Below are 21635 nucleotides of genomic sequence, written 5' to 3'. Positions count from 1 at the left end.
GAAATCGACCTTGGCCCTCTTTTCACCCTTTGGTCTGTACACAATACCAACTGGTGCTATATTTAGGATTCAGGATTCAGCTGTTTGTGTTGCCTCACACAATTAGGTCAGCCTCTTCTACATTACTGCGTTCGATGTTAGTTATTTGGTTTATGTGCATTTAAATACATAAAATTTAATAGCCCCAACCATGCAATAAAATATAGTCCTACTGAAAGGGAAGCTGTGGTTCTAAAAATTAGCACTGTCTGTTTTTATTTAAATTTCTTTCTTTAAAAAAATGTCCTCGCTGGCATTCCCTTTCCCTCACATTATCCCTGTTGCAGGATGTGAGCATGTATCGTTATCATCTCAATGCCTGTTCTCAGTGCAAAGTCACTCTCTTAATTATGAACAAGACTTTTCTGCCTGTGATAGGGCCTGACACCTGCTCTTTGCACTCACCAACTCATATGAACCTCATATGGCCATGGTCTTGCTTGCAAGCTCAGGTGTGAGGTAATTTGTTCACAGCTTCATGTGAAGTGCCAAAACATGACTCTTTTAAAAAAAATAAAAAAAAATAAAAAATCTGTCCCACCTTCAGTGCTAGAAACCTCTTCCCTGGTATGCCACAATTGGCGGGGCGGGGATCTTCTCATCCTTATTGGAACTATATTAGCATAACATCTTCTATGATGTCATATGGAGATGGATGGTAAAGCACCAAGGGCTGTGTTAAGCCAACTCAGGCCATGATGCCACTGTCACCAGTCCTGGGAGACAAACCGGAGTGCTCCCATGGGTGTGGGGGACTCCAGGTCAAGCAATGCGCAGCAATAGAGGGGGCACTAGACTACTAAAGGCTAGGCTAGGTGTCTTGTGTCTTGTTGAGTCACTGTTGATGTTCAAGTCTAGTTTGAGTTGCTTTGTGCACTGACGTTTGCACTTAAGTGGAAACTTTAACCAAGCTCTGCATTGCACTTACCAAACTATTTGATACATATTGTAATTTGTACATATGTTTTAATTTAGGACAATGGCATTTAGATAATGCAATAAGACTTCTGTTCTCTCTGTGGATGAATATGTTTTCGTGTTTGTCTCTAAAAAGCCAAGGCATCTCCTACTGCTGTAAAAGAACCCCACCTGGCATGTCTGTTGATTCACACTGTTGGCTGGTAATGTGGACAAAAATGTTATCATTGACTTTGTCTCATCCCACCACACATCTTGTGTTGTCATTTTGTTGTGCATGTTGGTTAATTTTTACAAGGCTTATGTTTGTTCAGGCAGATTCAGATGGATTGCTCACAATTTATTAATAAATGGCCAAATTTGATGTAAACAGCTTTAAAAAAACACAACAAAAACAATTCAGCTGATTGCACCACATACAAGTCTTGTAAACACTACACAGGACATGTGCTCTTCCATTTTACCCATGTACACTAGACTTAAACGTATTAATAAAATGCTAATGGAAACCATCACTACAGATGATAACCTTTTAACAACATTTGCCTTGCAAATTGGTCGGGATGTTGCGGGTGAGACATTTAGTTTGTTGCAGATTGTTTTACATCACCTTATATAGTACAGTACTCTCCTTTCGATTTCTGGTTTATTTTGAAAGAGTAACGCATTAACCAACCCAAGCGTATTTCTGCAAATATTTTATTTCAGAAAGATGTGAATGACTTATTTTGTATTTATAATTTGTATTGTTTATGTTCTGTAACCTGGTTTTGTTTGCCAATTCTGCTCTCTGTTTATTGTACTAGCTTGTGTTAGTCACTCAACAGCCGCAGCACAAATGACGCAGGCGTCATTGTGTGCTGCTGCCATGATTCATCTAGCATCAATGTTATGTACGATGTCATGATTTCTTAGGTGTATAGTAACTACTGCTTTAATGAATTTTGGAGAGATGCTGATGAAAATCTGCAAACGTGAATCTGCAAAAAAAGAAGAGAAAAAAAAGGGATGTTCTAATTGAGTTTGTACGTATTTTTATGATGGCCTAACCAATGTCATGTTTTGCCACCACTCTCACCAAAGTGCTTGTTCAAAAGAAAGCAGATGGACGACTAACACCTGTTCTGCAATGGACTACCACTCTCATGTTTGTGTCTGAAAGAAAACTCCTTTGAAACTGATGTCAATGTTTGCCAAATGACCACTCTGCTTCTTTTACATTTCCCATTGTGTGTCTGGAGTAAGGTGATTATCTTGAATTTTATATCCTGTGGATTAATACTGGAAGTACAAGATAACCTTAGGTGTAGAAACAGTAGCTTTTCACATTTTATCATGTTTTGATTGAAGACATTTTACATACACTTTAGTCTGCTTGTGTGGTGCAGTTGTACCCAGTTTAAAATAAATGCCTGCCTTAAAAGGTACATCTGCTTTTTTATGTGGCTTTTGTTATACCCATCCATGCAATGCACAAGTGCAACTAAATAAATCAATACAAGTGTAGTACAAAATATTTTGTATTTGCATTTTGCAGACAAATCTTGATCAAGGATTTATATTTCATAGGATTCACTTTTCCAAACTTTCCTTGGAAGAGGCACTGTGTGATACCTGTAATTCTTTGAGGTTAAAAACTATTTTTTTAAAAACATGTAAATCTACATATTCTTGTTTCGTTAACCGCCACGTGCTGAGCTAGAGTGTAATAATGCTTGCATCAGTATGGTCATGCTGCCAGCTTTGTGCCCTGCAAGACAAACGGGTAATATTTAAGCTTGTAGTGAAAGTTAAAATGAGATTTCACACTGCCCTTTTATACAGTTTAAGAACATTGTATCTAAACATTGACTCACTGTAACAAATGCTTGCCTCCAATTTAAACATCTTAACAAAAAAAAACTTTAAGACTTTAAGCTGACATGGACTTTGGCCTTGTTTGGTTATTGGTAAATGGAATACATAGAAAAAGCACCAATTTCATTTTAGGAAGGGGCTGATATGCATAAATGTAAAATTAGACTGCCAAAATTGTACACTTGTAATGTCATATACAGTCAGTGTCATCTCCGGTACAAGGCTGCTTTAAAGCAAATGCAGTGTAATCCATTTAACAACTGTGACATTTTTAAATCTTATCAATCTCCCTCGTCTGTCAGGTAACTGTATATGCATACAATGTGCATCGTTCACGGATACTGTCACGTATGCATATCAACCCAGAACTATTATAGTCCACTATATTCTTGGATTCCAAGCATGCCCAAAGAGAAGTCATTTCCATTTTGCTCAGTAAGCTCTCTGCAAGCATTCAGGTGAAATGGATGTATGTGCCATTCTACACCGCTAACAGAGGAAGCAACAGCTGACAGGAATTCATTAAAAAAAATGTGATGGTGTGCTATGTAAAAAAATATTACAACACTGTAATACCATCCATGGAGTCATGACAGAATAATCACAGGATGGGTGGTCAGTGCCTTCACTCTTGTGCTTGGTGTGACTCCACACCGGTGTGTCCGCTTGTGATAAGACTAGGTCACTTGTCAGAGGCGCGAATGTAGACCAGAGAGGACAGCAGCAGCAACTCTGGTGGCTTGTATAGCAGGATCAGATTGTCACTCCTCAGACCGTCATAGTGCATCCAGCAGCCGTCTATCTGGAAGGCTGCAGAGTAGTGATGCTCCTCTTTGTTGAAGAGTGTGGCGCCCTCTAGTAAGTACCTGTGGAGAAAAAGAGTTAATACCGTTTTCTTCATACTGTCCAGGAAACTCAAAAGTAAAAAAAAGAAACAAATGTATGTAAATTCAGTGCTGGATGTCATATATAACAATTTTTTTAATCTTGTGTTTTTCAACTGAGAAATATTTTTTAAATTAACTTTCTTCTTGTTTGCCGATGTGGAGAAAGTCACCTTGCTTTTGCATTTCTTATTGCTTAGACTACTAGCAGTTTTCCTGCCTCAGGTATGTCTCTATTCTCCAACTTATACAAACTAAACACAGCAGCTAAGATTATTTGTGTAACAGAAAAACTGGATTTTATTAGATTTCCATTTACTGTGGTGGCTTGAGGCTTGCACTACGGTGTGGCTAAAGCATGGAACTGTATACCAAGCCAATAGAAACACACTGTGGAGAGCGCCCTACCTGTGCTGGCAGAGAGCCAGATGGTAAGGAACATAGGACAGTTCCTCTGACTTCCACTGCTGCATGTTGAGAATGACAAAGGGTGGGGGTCCATGGCAGAAAACTCTCTGAGAGAACTCCCGTAGACCATCACACCTGTTAAAAAACATAAGGATCACTTTTTGAAGGAAGTGATGTACGACTGAACCGAAATAGAAGATGACAAACACCCTCCTCATGTCTCACCCCAGTTCTGAGCAGAGCAGGAGCTTGGGGCAGAAGAACTCGTCCACGGCTGATTGAATGGGGTCTCTGTGAGGCAGCTCATTTGGTGGGCTAGAGGAAGGTCACAGGAGTGAAATCACAAGATATGAAAATCACGTAAACCATCCAACAACACTTTGGGAACTAGAACTGACCTACTTTGTAAAAAGAAAACAAGTACAAAGACAATTCAACACTGCAGAACAACACTAGATGAAGACTGGCACAACCCTGGTCTAAGTCCTGACACACCGAATCTCTGCTAATGTTCACAGGAGGAAGCTGGGAAAAACTGCATCAAGTTCCCTTTGTAGCATCAGGATAGCACACTGCCTGTATGCAGTATACCTGATGTTGATTGTGGTCTTGATGAACTCCTGGAAGCGGGCTGGGCAGCACCAGTTAGTGCAAAGACTCTCCTGCATAGTGGACATGAGGTTATCCAGGTTTTCTGTGAAGTTCTCATGCTCATTCCCGAACAGGTCAATCTCCAGGGCCGCCTGGTGGATCTCAGAGCGATACTGTCTTTTAGACATCCTGTCCCAGATCCACAGAATCTTCACTGTGGTGTAGTCACAGGAGTCCATCAGGTGGAGGAAATGCTCCACAAAATGTTTGCCCAGGAAGACTGCCAGCTCCCTGGGAAAGCCCTGGTTGTCCCGCAGAATCACATACAGGATCATGAGAAAGCCGTCAATGGTGCAAGTGTTTTTAAGGTTGATTTTGACGTACAGAGGGGTGCAGGATATGGCCTTCCGTCCTGCCTTGATGGTAAAGACGCCACCCCACGGGAGCACAGGCCTCCAGAAGGAGCGGTCCTCTTCGTCATTGTTGTTTATGGAGGCGCGGATTTCTTCAAATAGCGTCTTCGACCTAAAGAGACACACATGAGTTAGCAGATGAGCTGGTTTGAACGCTGATGGACATTGGACTGTATAATTTTAAGAGACGGCGGCGTTACCACTAGCGTTAATAGAGGCTACGCAAACAGACTTGCAATAACAAAACAAGCCACGCATTGACGAGTATTGCCCAGTTGTCCTCCAGGGAATACACATAGCCCAAAAGCACATCAAAATTAGCAGCGGCTATGAATTTACCTTTCGAAGAGGAGTTTGTTCTCGGTGTTTGATATTAGCGTTTGGAGGTCTTCGTTGTCGCTCAAAACACAGAATCCACTCTCCATAGCTCTCTGTGTTTCTTCATGTCTTCACTTACATCGGACTTAAAGCCAGATATCAGAGTATAGTATTTTCTAGCACTTTCTGGTAAGTACCTGAATGGTGATTAATCAAAACGATCCCGATCAAACGTCAAATTGGGCCCATATAAACACAGCTGTGTTTTTTGTGACGGATAATCTAAGCGGTGTGTAAATACAGTGCTGCCCTCTGCTGATTCTCGGCGTAATTACGTCCTCTGAAGTCCCGCCCACTCACCCACCCGCCCGTGGGTGGTGTAGCAAAACTGGGAATGCTATTGGCTTTGAGGTTCCTCTAACGTGTGGTATTAGGTATATGATTGGCTGTCAGTGTTAACAGTCTGCCAATAGCCCCGCCCAGAGCCGTACTTCTCCGTCGTCATGCCCGTCATGCCCAGCAGCGACGCTACGTTTTACGCTCGACGCAATTCCTGAAAGTTAATACGCTCTCTTTCGGCGGTAGCGCTTTATTTGCCATAAACTTAACTTTTTGACACTACTCGCCGCGCTCCTCTCGTCAGGCAGTGAGTGTGCCGCAGACACACCAGCACCCCTACAACACGGATTTTCAGCACCAAAAGATGTCGGCTCAGATCATTAGTGGGAAAGAGGTTTCGGCGTAAGTATCATATTGTATCAAGCACGTTTGTGGATGCTCACATAACCGAGTTGGGTTAAGTTACTAGCCTGAAGAAACGTGTCTGTTTACTGGCTAACTAACGTTAGGCAGCTAACTATCCATCTGATTCACACTTGAGTCACCACTAACTTCTGTACATGATCCAGCCTTATGCATATTTTCCATGCAACTGTTATGTATTTAAAGACACTGGTCTTGCAAGGAGAAAACGATTTTCATAACTCAGACACTGAATTGGTGGCACATGATGCTATCCACGTGAATGAAGTGTGCCAGCGGTTTTCACTATTAACGTTACTTGTGGATAACCAGCTATGAAATCACAGTGGACTCTTTCTCAAGTTTGCATGGGATATTTGTTTTCTTACAGTTGCGTAGATGGGTCTAAGTCATATATGTCTAAATGTTTTTTCACTAAATGTAATGACTTTTGTCTGTGAAATTTACAATTTGACGGTAATTCATAAGGTTGGATCATTCAAAACTGGATGGTTGCAAGTCCTGCAGCATTATGTAAGAAGCTGTGGTGATATGATCTTTGTCCTATTGGTCCAGTGTTCTCAAGTGGTGAGACTGACAGTGGTGAAACTTTTGTCTAATCCTGCATTTGTCACTGTTTTCATATTTGAGTACAATCTGCAAATGCATTTCTTATGTTTTTAATACTTTTGAATTAATCCAAATATTGGTTATTACCAAAAGTTTGGGCAGGGGGAGGCAGGTGTAAGAGCAAACTATATTTGGCAAAGAGACAACGAAGTGCAGTACATTTAGTTGCATGTGCTTGTCACAAGACATGGCAGCCTGCACCCTGTTAACTGCCCCTCACAGTACTCATTAGTTCAATTATTTAATGCAACACAAACCACAGATCTGCTGGGCCTTCAGCAGGAGGCTATACATTTATTATCGCTGAAGTTTGACGAAAGCTGACATGCCATTGATTATTCTGGACAAGTGATTTGTATGAATGTACATACATTGTTTAGGCAAGGCAACTTCATTTCTAGGTGAAAGATTTACAATTTTTAAAAATGCCAAAGTTCAGTCAATACAAGAGAAAAACATTTAAAAGTTAAACTATTTTTTTTATTTAAACCATTTTAAATCGAGTGAAAATAAAAGATGGAAGAACACAGCAACCCTCCCCCATTTAGAACAATAACTGTCGATGTAAATTAAGAAAAATTAAAAAAAATCTAAATAATGCTATTTAAATGCAAAGCATAGTTTGTTTTTTGTTTTTTAGCTATTACTGGGTAGAGTAGGCAGAGTAAAATAGAAAGGCTTTGAGCTTTTATTTGAATATGACCTTTGTTAATCAGTGACCTCAAATTAAGATCTACATGCCATTTTATGAGCTGCCATTGTGATTGTGGATTGCTGTGCAATATGTTATAATGATTGTTTTTATGAAGTCTGGCGATGATGTATATTTTTATTGTTTATCCCTGGGTAAAAAAATAAAAAGCAGCATAGTGCAGGTCATATGTAAAACAAATCTACCTAAATAACAAAGTTTAAATAGCACGTCTAAGTTTTATATTATTTATTTACATGTTATGTATTAAAATATGTATTTTGTCATTGTTTTCCTCTGCATCCTAACCTTTAGAAGGGCTGAAATGTTATTGTCTTTGTCTTATGCCTGGTGTTTGTAATGGGAAATGAAAGCATTAACATCATCCATGGTTCTGATTAAGGATTTCAGAGCACGCTATGAACCTTTGGACAAACATTTTAGAATATAAAACACTAGTTTTGCCACAGACACCAGGCCACAAACACTGTTAAGTCTGTTGTCCCTCCATTGTTCCATGCATCCATAATCAATAGTAATCACATGGTGCATCCCATCACCACTGCCAATGAAGTTCATGTGATGCATAAAGACTGTGTGTTAAACACAAACAGTCTGTGTAGATTTTTCAGTAGCTCTGTTCTTTTTCTCAGGTCAATATAGCTGATTAGTTGTGTGATTGATTGTGTGAATAGAACACAAAAGAAATGCAATCAGAGTTGAGCTTTGTTAAGACAGACATGATAAATCTTAAAATAGATTCTAATTGCTCTGAGTTAAAGTCCAGTAACTTTGTGTCCCTGTTGTCTGTCTTATCTTTGATTGGTTGACTTTGCTTAATCTATGTGTTATGGGAACAGTTGAGCTAAAAGTGCCATAACCAAACCATTAAACGTATAACAATAAAGATAAGGACCTGGCTCTGCAATGAAAATGATTACCGATTTCACAACGAGATAGCCAGATGTCACGTATTTGGGCAGAAAATCTGTAACCAAAGGAAAGAAAAGAATTTGGCCTGTGGCTTGAGCACCGTAGGTCCTATCCCTTTCCTATTTTAATGGTGCACCTGTCACTGCATAGAGATAAAAAAATACAGCTGGGTTTTATTCTGTTGTGTTGTGTTCTCAGGCAGGTCAGGGAGCGTCTGAAGAAGGATGTGGAGCAGATGAAGCTTCAGGACCCCAACTTCAGACCTGGTCTAGTAGTTTTACAGGTAAATATAAGACGTGTAAAGCTCATTTTGTGGATGTTTTGTTCGCTAGTTTTGCCCCTGCATGGATACAGTCATACAGACATGCAAAGTGATGCTGTGTGTCTTTGCAGGTTGGAGACCGCGATGATTCAAACCTGTACATCAGCATGAAGTTGAAGGCAGCAGCAGAGGCAAAAAGACCTTTTTTTTCTTTTTTTCTTTTTTTCTTTTTTTATATCCAAGGGATTTATACACAGTATGTACACCATACTTCTACTGTACACTTTATGGCCTAATCTTTTCTTCTTTGTACACAGATTGGAATAAATGCCACACATATGAGACTTCCCAAGACTGCAACAGAAGAGGAGGTGAGACTGGATTTGAAGTATTAGCATAGCCCAGTCTTTTATATGTCTATTTGTGGGGTGGCGCAGTGGATAAGGCGCTTCTACCAATTTCCAAGCAGTTAACCTCCTGAGGCGTGCAACCTCTGACATGCCCACAGATCCCAAAATTTCACAGCTGATGTTTTAAAACTCAACATGGTTGTGGGATATGGGGTGCTATTGGTGCCATAACGAAACAAGGTTTCGTAAATGACAAACCGAAAGTACCTGAGGGGTAAAAGCTCTCTGTCTGTCTGTAGGTACTTCACAGTATCACAGAGGTGAATGAGAACTCGTCTGTCCATGGCCTCATCGTGCAGCTGCCATTAGATTCTATCCACAAGATGGACACAGAGAAGGTCACCAACGCCGTGGCCCCAGAGAAGGATGTTGATGGGTAGGCACAAAGAAAAAATCTCACTCGGTCATATTAATTGTTAGAATTCCTTAAAGGAGCTGTATGTGAAATTCACTGCCACTAAGTGTTGCACTGGAGCACCAGCGCCTCGTAAAAAAACAAATGGGTGCTATGGCCCACCAGACTCCATTGAGGAAAAACTGGAATTTAACCTTGCAGATCATCATAAAATACACTTAATTCCAACTGGACCGAAACAAAATAAAACTCACAAACACCGTCTTTGTTAGTCTTTCCAGTGTTCCAGCAATCACCAGCTCTGGTGTAGTCTAAACAGACCATAAATTCACTGAAATATTCTGGCTCTATGCCTCAGCGGGTAACTGTGAAACGGGCTGCAATGGCTACAATTTAATCCTTGCAGACAAATGCACCCGTCAAAGTAGCCTACATCCACTGAAAGTGCAACATGAGACATTATGGAAAGGATCCCTAGAGAGACCTTTTTAGACCAGCCACTAGACTGTTGAAAAAATAATTGTACCAAGAGGATCATTGTTGAACACACTTCATTCAAGCTGGACAGGAACAAAACAAAACTCACCAAAACTGGCGTTAGATGACAATACAAACATCCATTGTATATGTAAAGCTTCACAGCTTGGGTGTCACATGCACTAACGTGCACGAGCGCCCAGACTGGCTACCAAAAAAAAGAGATGAAGAAGAAGCTCGAATGACAACACACAAACTCAGAGGGAGGGAATGTTCAGAATCTCATTTACAGAACCTTTAATTTGCAGTGTTCAATGTGTTCCGGTCTGTTTACAGACTGACCAGCATAAATGCGGGGAAGCTGTCTCGTGGGGACCTGGGTGACTGCTTCATCCCCTGCACACCGAATGGCTGCATGGAGTTAATCAGACAGACTGGTAAATGCAACAACTGACACCCTGAAACATCTGTTGCCCAGCAAATCAGTGTCTGTGCTGCACAATAATAATAATATGAGAAAGAACTGCATAAGGCCAAAATGAATTGACGGCCCGACCGCTTCTCTGCAGGTGTGTCTGTGGCAGGGAAGAGAGCGGTAGTGATTGGGCGCAGTAAGATTGTGGGTGCACCGATGCATGACCTGCTGCTGTGGAACCACGCCACCGTCACCACCTGCCACTCTAAAACCGCTGATCTCCCTGGAGAGGTAAAAGAGTAACACCTTCACCCAACCCAGCAATACAGTCTCAGGATAGCATCGGTTGGTGATGACATATTGGGAATTAAAGATCTCTGCTGCCCTTGTGTGGCATAAACAATAACAACATGTCTTGCCAGATTTTGAAAATGACTAACTCTCATAAAATGAATGTCCACCAAGCCTAGCACCATTGTTACACATGGTAGTCTTCTATTCCTAAAACATTCATGTCCATTGCTGTTTCTGTCCAGGTGGGCAAAGCAGACATCCTGGTTGTCGGCATCGGAAAAGCAGAGATGGTGAAAGGAGAGTGGATCAAGAAGGGAGCGGTGGTCATCGACTGTGGCATCAACCACATACCAGGTTGGACTCTGCACTCTCCTGAAGCTTTTCAGTCTACTTTGGAGGTTCATCAGTTGAAGTCATAGGGGATTGTGTGGTATTTAACTCTTTTTCTTTGGATTCAGATGAGACTAAACCAAGCGGGAAGCGGGTGGTGGGCGATGTCCACTACGCCTCAGCCAAGGAGCAGGCCGGCTTCATCACCCCTGTACCCGGTGGTGTAGGACCCATGACTGTGGCCATGCTGATGGCGGTAAGGTCAATGCGGAGACTGCATCCTGAGCTGAATTTAATGTTTGCATTAATTTAGCTTTTTCAGAAAGTGTCAGGGGCGTGTTGTATACATCACAGTAGTTATCAGACCTGACGAATAAATATTATTAATTCATGACTAAATCTGCTCTTTCAGTTATTTTGTCACGACTTGCTTCAGTGCTGCAGCAAGTGCATTTTTATTGCAGCTTCAAGACATTTTCTTATTTTCACTGCAAGAATAATTTTATTATGTATTAACACAGTATATAAGGTTGAAAAAATACATCACACAGTGTGTGTGTGTGTGTGTGTGTGTGTGTGTGTGTGTGTGTAGAACACCGTATTGAGCGCAAAGCGTTTCCTGGAGAGCCATCAACCAGGGATGTGGAACATTTCTTACACCAAACTCAGCCTCCAGAAGCCGGTGCCAAGGTTTGTCTCCTTACCTTCCCCCTTCTCTAACCCTAACCCTTTTCTTGATAGTCATGTGCGCCGTTAACTTGTCATGGAAGGATTTGTTAAATTCAATAATCCACAGACGAGCTGGTTTAATGGCTTGCCTCACGTTTGAACAGTGTGCTTACATTGTTGAAGGAAATTGTGTTATTTGAATAATCAGGGCTAAATACCTACCTGTGTTTTGTTTTAATCCAAGAACACGTATTACTTGCAAAACCTGTGTGTGTTAAGTTAAATCATAAGAAAATATGAAGCACTGATGATATGAAGTATAGTTGAGCACACCAGCATTTAAAAAGACAACAGTCATTCATACAAGAAGATTGACATGACCAGAGTTGTGTTTTTGTGAGGAAGAGGATGAGAGCATCAATACTGGACATTGGAGCCCTGATGCCAGAAAGTAGGGGATAGTTTCGTAGCGTAATGACACACGATGCATGCCTCAACATCACACCAATGACAAAGTTCTGTGTCTGAGTTTATTATTAGCCAACCAGAAGCATCACCCAATCAGGAGGATCTTAGTATGAAAGGTTTAAAGACTGATGCCTGGAGAAATGTTGCTATCCTGCATTCTGACTCCAAATCCTTCGTATTCAAGATTTATATTGTACTTTCTACAATCTGAAGAAGAAATTACTTTTTACTAAAGTATTTACGAGTTTCGGTCTTCTGTATGTCAGTGTTAGGTTCCCACGTACCTGATAGCGGTCATTTATTTAACAATAAGTGATTTTGTGCGTTGTCTCTATTAACAGTGACATCGTGATTTCCCGCTCCTGTGTGCCCAAGCCCATCGACCGTCTAGCCAGAGAGGTGGGCCTGCTCTGTGATGAGGTGGAGCTCTATGGCAAGACTAAGGCCAAGGTCCAGCTAAATATCATCAAACGCCTGCAGGCCCAGCCAGACGGCAAATATGTGGTGGTCACCGGGTATGCTGTCAGCACTCTTTATATGCTGTGGGAAAATGTGTTATTTTATACTTTTAAGTTTCAGTTTGTACATAATGATATGCTGACAGTGTCAGAAAAATGTCACCTGCCAAGAGCTGGTTAAGTTGACCTCCAAAAGTCAACTTAAGAAGTCAAATCAGTTTATTATTTACAATATATTTTTTTTCTGTTCTAGAATCTGGCAGTGTGTGATAATTTATTGCTTTACAGTTGATCAATGCTGGGCAAAAACAATAGCGCTATTTATTATCTTAATAGAATGTTATAAGCAATATAGAACCATTTAATCCCTACCTGTGTTTGTAATGCTACTTTCTTTCATATCACCTGGCAACTTTACACAGCTAACCAAGTTCATGCTTCGTCGTGCCATGCAGCAGATTTTAAAATGGCAAAAGATCTTTTTAACGTGTACTCCTCGCCACATGTTCTGTTGAATTTACCTGCATTAATTGATCTGCCAAAGCCAAATTCTATTGTCATTTGGTGCTTGGTTCATCTCTGGCCCTGCTGATGGAGATTTTCTATCTGCAGAATTACACCCACCCCTCTGGGTGAAGGAAAGAGCACCACCACCATCGGCCTGGTCCAGGCCCTGGGAGCCCACATGAAGCTCAATGTGTTTGCTTGTGTCCGACAGCCCTCTCAGGGACCCACGTTTGGCATTAAAGGTGAGCTTTGGAATAATGCACACCCAGTGACTGGTTGCACAGGTGTGCTGGTATGAATCTGTAGTTTTGTCTTCTGTCTACAGGTGGTGCTGCGGGAGGTGGATATTCTCAGGTCATTCCAATGGAAGAGGTACAATGCTGGTTCAAGTTAAAAACTGTGCTGCTTGTATAAGAATGCAAATTGCATTTAATTAATTAATTATTTAATTTGTTCATTTTAGTTTAACCTCCATCTCACCGGTGACATTCATGCCATCACTGCTGCCAACAACTTGGTGGCTGCTGCCATCGATGCTCGCATGTTCCACGAGGCTACACAATCTGACAAGGTTGGTACTCCGTTCAGTGATGTATTAAAAAAATCCAACTTTTGCAAGTTAATTAATGGATTGTAACTATTATCTTGATCTCTGTGTGCATCTTTAGGCTCTGTATAACCGCTTGGTCCCGCTCAGTGGAGGACAGAGGACGTTCTCTCCCATCCAGCTCAACAGACTGAAAGTAAGTGATCGTGTCACAGACTTGTAAGTTTTGACTTGACTCGCAGTCCAAAGTACAGCAGACATTTAAGTTTTCTGCATTTGTTTAGAAACTGGGCATAGAAAAGACGGATCCCTCCGCTCTGACTGAAGAAGAGATCACCCGATTTGCACGCCTGGACATGGAACCAAGCTCTGTCACCTGGCAGAGAGGTATGAACACCTGAGACGCCTCATTAAATTTGCTGCATGCATGTAAGTGAGTGTATTGACCAGGGATTCTCAGTTTTTAACTGTAACTTATTTTTAAGACAGGTGTGCTTGCGTTCGATTGCTAAAAGATACTGACCTTAAATAACCTCGCTTACGCAGGTTAGAAGCACATTAGTAACTTACGCGCCTGGTGCCTGTGATCTATAAATCTCAAATTAACTTTAAATTGACAGCACCTGGCTTACAATCAGTGATTTCCCCTCACTAGCACAAATGAGGGTTTACTCAGGAATAGCCATTGACCAAAAGAGAAAAGGAAACTTTTTGGAAGACAAGATCAAAACTATTACTATTATTTGGTTAAATAAAGGTTAGAGAACTGAGCTTGTGGGTCGTCTGTTCAGACTCTGGTTGTTCTGGGCAGTTTGAATGTGTAACTGTGCGAATGGGATCAGCACGTTCCTGTGAAAGAGAGGCGTCCTCTCAGTGAAACTTCCCAGAATAAATAAAAGGTTAAATAAACTAACTAAATAAAGGGTGGACAACAAAAGCCAAACACTTAGCTTGGGAGTGTCTCTCAATTAATTCCTCGCATCTTTTTGGTAATTGTTCACATTGATGACATTATTCAATGAAGCTAATGCAAAGTTCACAACAGGGCAACTGCAACACCCCTGCACAACCAGCAGGGATATTACTTACATCAAGTCTAGACTTTGTTTAAAGATAATTTAGACGCCCAAGTAAGGTTTTAATAACTACTTATATGTAGTTTTCTGTATAAGTTAAGATCAAAATTGATCATTAGTCAGTTTTATAAATGAGCCCCAGACTTTATATACAGCTAACAAAATGTGGTGGTCCTTGTGTCAAATCAGTGTTGGATACAAATGATCGATTTCTGAGGAAGGTCACAATCGGCCAGTCACCAACTGAGAAGGGACACACGAGAGAGGTAAAGAGATAAGCTCCACATCTATAATACACATGTAATTCATTTAACAACAAAACTAAAGTCCTTGAGGATAGGACTCTCCCAAAAAAAAGTTAATCTCAGAAAGCAGATTTCAGCGCTTTTAGCTTTTCTGCTTGTGCCAGTCATTGTTGTTAATGATAAGGGGACATTCCCTCTCTCCGTCCTCCAGGCCCAGTTTGACATCACGGTTGCCAGTGAAATCATGGCGGTGCTCGCCCTCACCAGCAGCCTGGCGGACATGCGCCAGCGTCTTGCCAAGATGGTCGTGGCCACCAGCCGCAGCGGACAGCCCATCACCACCGAGGACCTGGTCAGTAGTCTGGAGTCTCCTTCATGACGGGACCTTCTGTATCAAGTATTGTGGAAACCAGCCTCCTATAATGTAATGTTTTTCTCTGTAGGGTGTGAGTGGTGCTCTAGCTGTGCTAATGAAGGATGCCATCAAGCCAAACCTGATGCAGACCTTGGAGGTGGGTGAAACACGCGCTTACCTTTACAGTTCCTCTCAAAAGAACTTTACACACCAAAGACCGTGCGAGAGCACCTAGAACTTTAATCAGGTTAGGAACATGTGTGTTTATAGTTTTAGACTAACAAAAAAATCTTACAAGCTTTGAAAGTTCAGATGTTCTGGTTGTTTGTTGTTGTGGCTCCTTTTATTTTTTGCTAAATCTTTTTGTGATCCAAACCTCGTGTGTGCCAGAGGGGTGACATTGCATTGAGTTATGGGTTTTGTGTCACATGTGTGTTGTCTGAATCCACAGGGAACCCCTGTATTTGTCCACGCTGGCCCGTTTGCCAACATCGCCCATGGCAACTCCTCCATCCTGGCTGATAAAATAGCGTTGAAGCTGGTTGGACCCGAGGGCTTTGTAGGTAAGCTGAGCTGAGAAAATGTCTCTATCTTGGCATGTTTGCATCATGCCTGATCTGGTACTGCAGTGCTACGGTAGGTGGCAGCAGATGGCAGATATTAGATTCTATTAGATATTTCTCACAGCTGTCATTTTGTTACTGTTCTCTTTGTCTCCCAACCCCTGTCAATTGTCTCCCAACAGTGACGGAGGCTGGCTTTGGTGCTGACATTGGCATGGAGAAATTCTTCAACATCAAGTGCCGTTACTCAGGCCTGAGACCCCACGTTGTGGTGCTGGTGGCCACTGTCCGAGCCCTGAAGATGCACGGAGGAGGACCAACAGTGAGTTTGCTCAAGTTTTCCCCTCAGTATCCTAATAACAAAATATTTACTTTAGTGATTTTTATTTAGAAAACAAAAAACATGTGCTTTTACATTTTTTATGTTTAATTTTATGTGATATTTTCATTTCTCCATTGTTAAGTCTGAAGATAACATCAGCACAATAAGTATTTCCTCTGCACAAAACAATGTCTCACCCTCCCTCAGGGAAAGCACACTGCAGGGAGTGTAATTGCAAAGCAATAACTCACCTCTTCATTCATGCAGTTGTTAGCTTCTTAATGATCCTGAACCCAACAGTTGAGGGAAACGGTTCACCTGCTAGAGAATGTGCCCCATGCACAAGGCTAAAGTCTGCAGCCGCCTGGGTTTGCTGTGGCCCTTTGCTGCATGTCACCCCCCTCTCTCTCCCCCCTCCCACATTTCCTCTATCTCTTTTCAGCTGTTCAAATTCACATTACATTTTTTTTTCTTTTTGTTCAGGTCACTGCTGGGATGCCGCTGCCTAAGGAATACATTGAGGAGGTAATGCATAAACACAGCCTACCAAAGTGTGGTTTTTATTTTAACTTAATCGTGTAAATTAACATCAGGTAATCAACGTTGTGTATTTATTAGGTTTTACCGAGGGCCTAAGACAATTCCGCATGAGGTGCCGCACAGCACCTCAAATTTAAAATCTTTGTTAAAGCAACACCTTTTATAAGCATTATATGTGGACTGAGAATTGCTGCTAACTACCTTCTCATAAGCTTATTTAAACGTGTGTTTATGTGTAGAACCTGGAGCTGCTTCAGAAGGGCTGCAGCAACATGAGGAAGCAGATAGAGAATGCACAGCACTTTGGCGTACCAGTGGTGGTGGCGGTCAATGCTTTCAAGTAAGTGATGGATGATAACACAGTAGAAATTGACAAATGATCCATTTCACACACAGATACAGAGAACTTTTATTTATTTTATTTCACTTAAACCTCCACTGTCAATATTGTTTTTATTAATAATGGATCAAATAACCATGTCCAATGTGAAAAGGGTGTCTTTTAGAGATTATCAACCAACTCGGCAGTTAATGCTAATGTTGCTCAATGTCTGCTGGATGTTTACATGCACAAATTTGAGGCTGTCGATTTCCCTCGTTTCCTTTTGGATGAAAGCGTCTGTGTCTGTTGATCTCCAATGCATTTTTGCTGCTCTGACCCCTTCTGCAGGACAGACACTGAGGCCGAGCTGGACTTGGTCTGCACCATGGCCAAAGCTGCCGGAGCCTTCGACGCTGTGCGCTGCTCCCACTGGGCCGAGGGTGGAGCCGGTGCGGTGGCCCTGGGTCAGGCTGTCCAGAGGGCCTCTGGGGCCCCCAGCAACTTCAAGTTCCTCTATGATTTGGAGGTATGGGATCATTTGCATTTTCTGTTGTTCGTTTTGCTATTCACTAGGTATTTCAAAATTGGTTGAGGTTAAGTATGTGAATGAATTTGCCAGAAAACATTTATGTTATTATATTTGTAAATGTCTGTAAAGGAGAATAAAAATGTCAGCCATACTTAGGATAAAAAAAAGTAGTTCACATCCACTGAGAAATGCCCTCTGGCACATGCATCCAGTTGCTCAGAGAAAATGGCCTCCTATATTTGGGCCCTAACATTTTGTTTGTTTGGCGTTAGTGGGCCAACATGTCAATTTAAGGACTACACTGACAGCAGTGTGTATATTGCTAATTCCACTCTAGCTCCCAATTGCTGAAAAGATTCGAATAATTGCCCAGAAGATCTACGGAGCTGATGATATTGAACTTCTCCCAGAGGCTCAACACAAGGTGGAGCTCTACACCAAGCAGGTCAGCAACTCTCCTAGCCGATTAGTTTCTTTCATGTATCTTGTCAGGACTGTTGGCTGTTTGTTTATCATCATTAGTGGAAGGAGAATACTCTAGTAGGCCCTTTGTAAAAGATCTAACTTTTTTTTTCTTTGTTCCCACTTCTCCCCTTAGGGTTTCGGCAATTTACCAATCTGCATGGCTAAGACTCACCTGTCGCTATCTCACGAGGCAGACAAGAAGGGTGTGCCCAAAGGTTTCATCCTGCCAATCAGAGACATCCGAGCCAGTGTGGGCGCTGGCTTTCTGTACCCGCTGGTTGGCACGGTAAGCTTTCATTAATGTCGGAACAAAACTTTAAAAAACCTGTTTGCTTTGCACAGTTTTGCAGCAGATTCACGTCTGGGAGGCATTAAAGGTATCACATCAAAATGTACAAAACTGGATTTTAAAATCCTATTCATAAAAACAAACTGTGACTTGTATTCACTCAACACCGCTGTCTTTCAATATTTTCATTAAAATAATTACCACGCATCGCACATTGTCAGCTTTGTTGTAAACACGCACTGCTGTAATCAGTGTGACAACGTCACGCTTTAAAGGTCATGTTTGTCCAAAACCCAAAGAATGAAAATTAAAACAACAAAACTTCACATTGGCAGAGCTAAAACCAGCAAATACTTTTTTCCATAATTGATTTAAACAATACATCAGTTGAAAAAGTTGTTCGTATAATAACAATGATAATAATAATACATTAAACAACTAATAATTTCAGCTTTAAATCTAACCCTGCTATACAGGAGATGCATTTCATTGTCGATGCATTTAAAATTAGTAATAAGTCTCGTGGCATCACCTGAAATTCATCATGTATCTCTGCAGAAGTTGTTTGTGTCTGTTTCTTTTGCTTGGCTCAAAGGCTGCATTGTATGTGTGTACAGTATACCAGAAGTTACCTTTTTTGATATAATGTCTTTTATGATGGGGATTATATAAACCTCTTTCACTTGCTGTTCCTCCTAGATGCCCACAATCCCAGGTCTGCCCACCAGGCCTTGTTTCTACGACATTGACCTTGACCCTGAGACGGAACAGGTCAACGGGCTCTTCTGAAGCAGGGCTCTGCACTGTATGATGGTAAGGAAGGAATACATACAGATGCCAATCTCAAACTGGAGTTAGCAGGCTCGGGTGCTAACTGAGCCTTAATGAAATGTGATGTACTAATAACTAGAAACGCTTCGAGCTCCTCTGTCGTTTTTCCCTCTCACTGATATCTGTAAATAATTGATTTGCTTTGCCCAGATGGCTGCTGAAGGGTAAATCAAGAAAATTTATCACAGAACAGTTCATCCCCCTGAGATTGATTGATAGACCTTTTTGTAAAGGGGACATGTCCTATTGACAGTTCTTACAGCTACGTTGCTCTCTGCACATAAACAAGCCCCACGTGTATTTTCCAGTGGCAATAATAATCCTAGATGCTTAAGTGGCAGATCTGGAGGCTTGTGGTAACTAGTTGTGTATATTTTGTGTTCACTACAAAATGAGCATCTCCTCCAGGCCGTTGACTTTAACAATCCACTGAATTGTGTGTGCTTTGGAACAAATCTATTACAAAAAAGGTCTGAACATAAAAATAATGCTGCCCTACAAAATGTTTTATAATATTTTATTTCTGAGCAATCTTGTGTCTATTGTCAAATTTCCTATTTTGCCTGTCTTGTTTTCGAACTGAATCCTCTCTAACCTAGCTGGAGCAGTCGCCACTACTGGGAAAGTGTCATGTTGTTGTAAATCAGTGGTCAAATAAAGTGTCCTTGAAGCCACATATCAAACCCATTTCTGAAATGTGAGATGTTTTTTTTTTTTTTACTGTATTTCTTGAACCTGTTCTTAGAAATTACAATTTGCTGTCTGTCACATTATTCTACCACTTCCATGCCTTCCTTTGCAGTCAGTATTAGTTTTATTATTCCCTCAGACCATCAGGATAATGGTCTGACTTTGCCTGTGCGGGTGTACACTTTTCTTATTGAATACTGCCTATAAATGTGAAATGTTGTGTTTTTTTTTTTTTTTTTTTAACACGATCAAGAACTGAAAAGATTGACTTTAACATTTATATATAATAATTATATATATTATAATTCACTTTTTACTTTTCTCTTATAACTGTTGTTGCCTTCTTTCCCCCTCATATTTGAATTGTTATTATTGCACATTAGCCTTTCAGCGCATCATCTAGAGTATACCACATTTCACTGCACACAAATAGGCCTATGTAGTATGTGACAAATACATCTTTGAATCATTTGTACAAGTGCTGCTTGACTGCTGATGCTGTGTGATCACATGCTGGGAACAAACTGCACAAATGCAAAATGACTGTAGAAGGTTTTTCAGCTAAAAATCACACAGTAATCAGGAAATGGTTTCTAAAATGCATTTAATGATAACAATATGGCATCATTTGGGAAATTATCCTATTTTTAAAGGGGGATATTTCATGTCACTGTTGGTGGGGACAGTAAAACAAACTCAGCTGGAGATTTTTAGAAATCAAGTGGCTGAGGGTCTGAAAAAGGTAGGCAGCAGAGGCATATGAGGGGAGAGGACATAATCTTTCAAAATATAAAAACCAGATTGGACTCCTAGTAGAGAACAAGAGTTGTTAACAATTTATGTACCAAATACATGGATTAAATGCTAATGGACAGTGGTTGGATTTAATTCTTTTGATCAGAATTATTGCTACCAGTAGTCACTGGATATTAGGGACCATCCCTACTAAACTCTACCTCCTTGAATTTGATTAAAAACACTACAGGTTTTTGCCTGATTAGCAGAGAAAAGCAAAAATGCAGCAGGTTTTTTCCTTTTCCTCCGTCTTAAGATGACTGTTAAGATGGCAAACTAGAAAATAGCACTTTAACACATCCGTTTCGGATGCTACCACTTGAACTGTTTCTGAGGGGAAACCCTATTGCAAGAAAGATTCCCCACTCAACCTACCTTGTATGAAAGGTAGAGGTTACAGTGAATGAATTAATTAATTATTGTCCTTTCATGAAAGACTGTTGAATATAAATCAGTTTCTTGTTGTGTTTAGAAAAACATTCTTGTAAACTGACATGAAAACACATCTACGGTTCACCTTCTGGATAGGAATGAGAACCTGTAGGCTAGAGGATGTAGACTAGGCCTATAGTGGCTATCAGAGTACATGAGGAGGTGGGGGTTGCCCCTGAAACTGATTTTAGGCACATTACTCTAAACTCTGAAAGAATGTATGGGCTTTCTCTTTCCCTCCATCTGCTGTTGTGCTCCTCTACAGGAGAGGAAGAAAGACCTGCACCCGCCCGAACCTCCTCCTTCTGAATGCCTACTTCATATTAGGTTACTTTCTACAGTCACATGGCCTGCTCACTCCCAAGTTACACCAAACATCTATAGTAAAAACTATATCTGTAAACGCTACTCAAGGGTGGATAATTCCCGCCCCAATAAAATTCTACACCCTTGGTGGCTGATTAGTGTTCTGAGGGGGTTGGCAATTTTTTGCAAAGGTGTGCCACAGACCGTGTAAGTAAGGGAAATCTACCGCGATAGATTAGTCGCCATAAATTTTGTCACTT

The 21635-nt window shown here is 41.0% G+C and overlaps 2 protein-coding genes across 2 annotated transcripts; one reads left to right on the top strand and one right to left on the bottom strand.

Moving 5' to 3' along the window:
- Positions 1-2459: 2459 nt before the first annotated feature.
- On the bottom strand, positions 2460-5736 carry cunh14orf28 (chromosome unknown C14orf28 homolog). The gene is made up of 5 exons (XM_038728127.1): positions 5450-5736; positions 4698-5222; positions 4332-4421; positions 4107-4241; positions 2460-3680 (listed from the first exon to the last, which is right to left on the bottom strand). Exons 1-5 carry the CDS (start codon positions 5533-5535, stop codon positions 3497-3499), a joined length of 1020 nt encoding a protein of 339 aa, XP_038584055.1. The 5' UTR covers positions 5536-5736; the 3' UTR covers positions 2460-3496.
- Positions 5737-5975: 239 nt separating this feature from the next.
- mthfd1b (methylenetetrahydrofolate dehydrogenase (NADP+ dependent) 1b) lies at positions 5976-19839 on the top strand. The gene is made up of 27 exons (XM_038728126.1): positions 5976-6169; positions 8622-8706; positions 8817-8876; positions 9003-9056; positions 9335-9471; positions 10264-10364; positions 10497-10633; positions 10879-10990; positions 11095-11222; positions 11559-11656; positions 12445-12618; positions 13174-13310; positions 13394-13440; positions 13532-13639; positions 13737-13811; positions 13900-14002; positions 14881-14957; positions 15148-15288; positions 15380-15448; positions 15743-15854; positions 16037-16176; positions 16660-16701; positions 16956-17056; positions 17387-17564; positions 17905-18012; positions 18166-18318; positions 19021-19839. Exons 1-27 carry the CDS (start codon positions 6132-6134, stop codon positions 19108-19110), a joined length of 2805 nt encoding a protein of 934 aa, XP_038584054.1. The 5' UTR covers positions 5976-6131; the 3' UTR covers positions 19111-19839.
- Positions 19840-21635: the final 1796 nt, after the last annotated feature.

Source organism: Micropterus salmoides, unplaced genomic scaffold (genome assembly GCF_014851395.1).
Source record: "Micropterus salmoides isolate LMB-PRFRI ecotype aquatic unplaced genomic scaffold, ASM1485139v1 Ms_hic_scaffold_19, whole genome shotgun sequence".
In the NCBI taxonomy this organism is placed as follows: domain Eukaryota; kingdom Metazoa; phylum Chordata; class Actinopteri; order Centrarchiformes; family Centrarchidae; genus Micropterus; species Micropterus salmoides.
The sequence above is the reverse complement of the archived record's forward strand: the minus strand, read 5'-3'. Positions and strand labels throughout refer to the sequence as shown.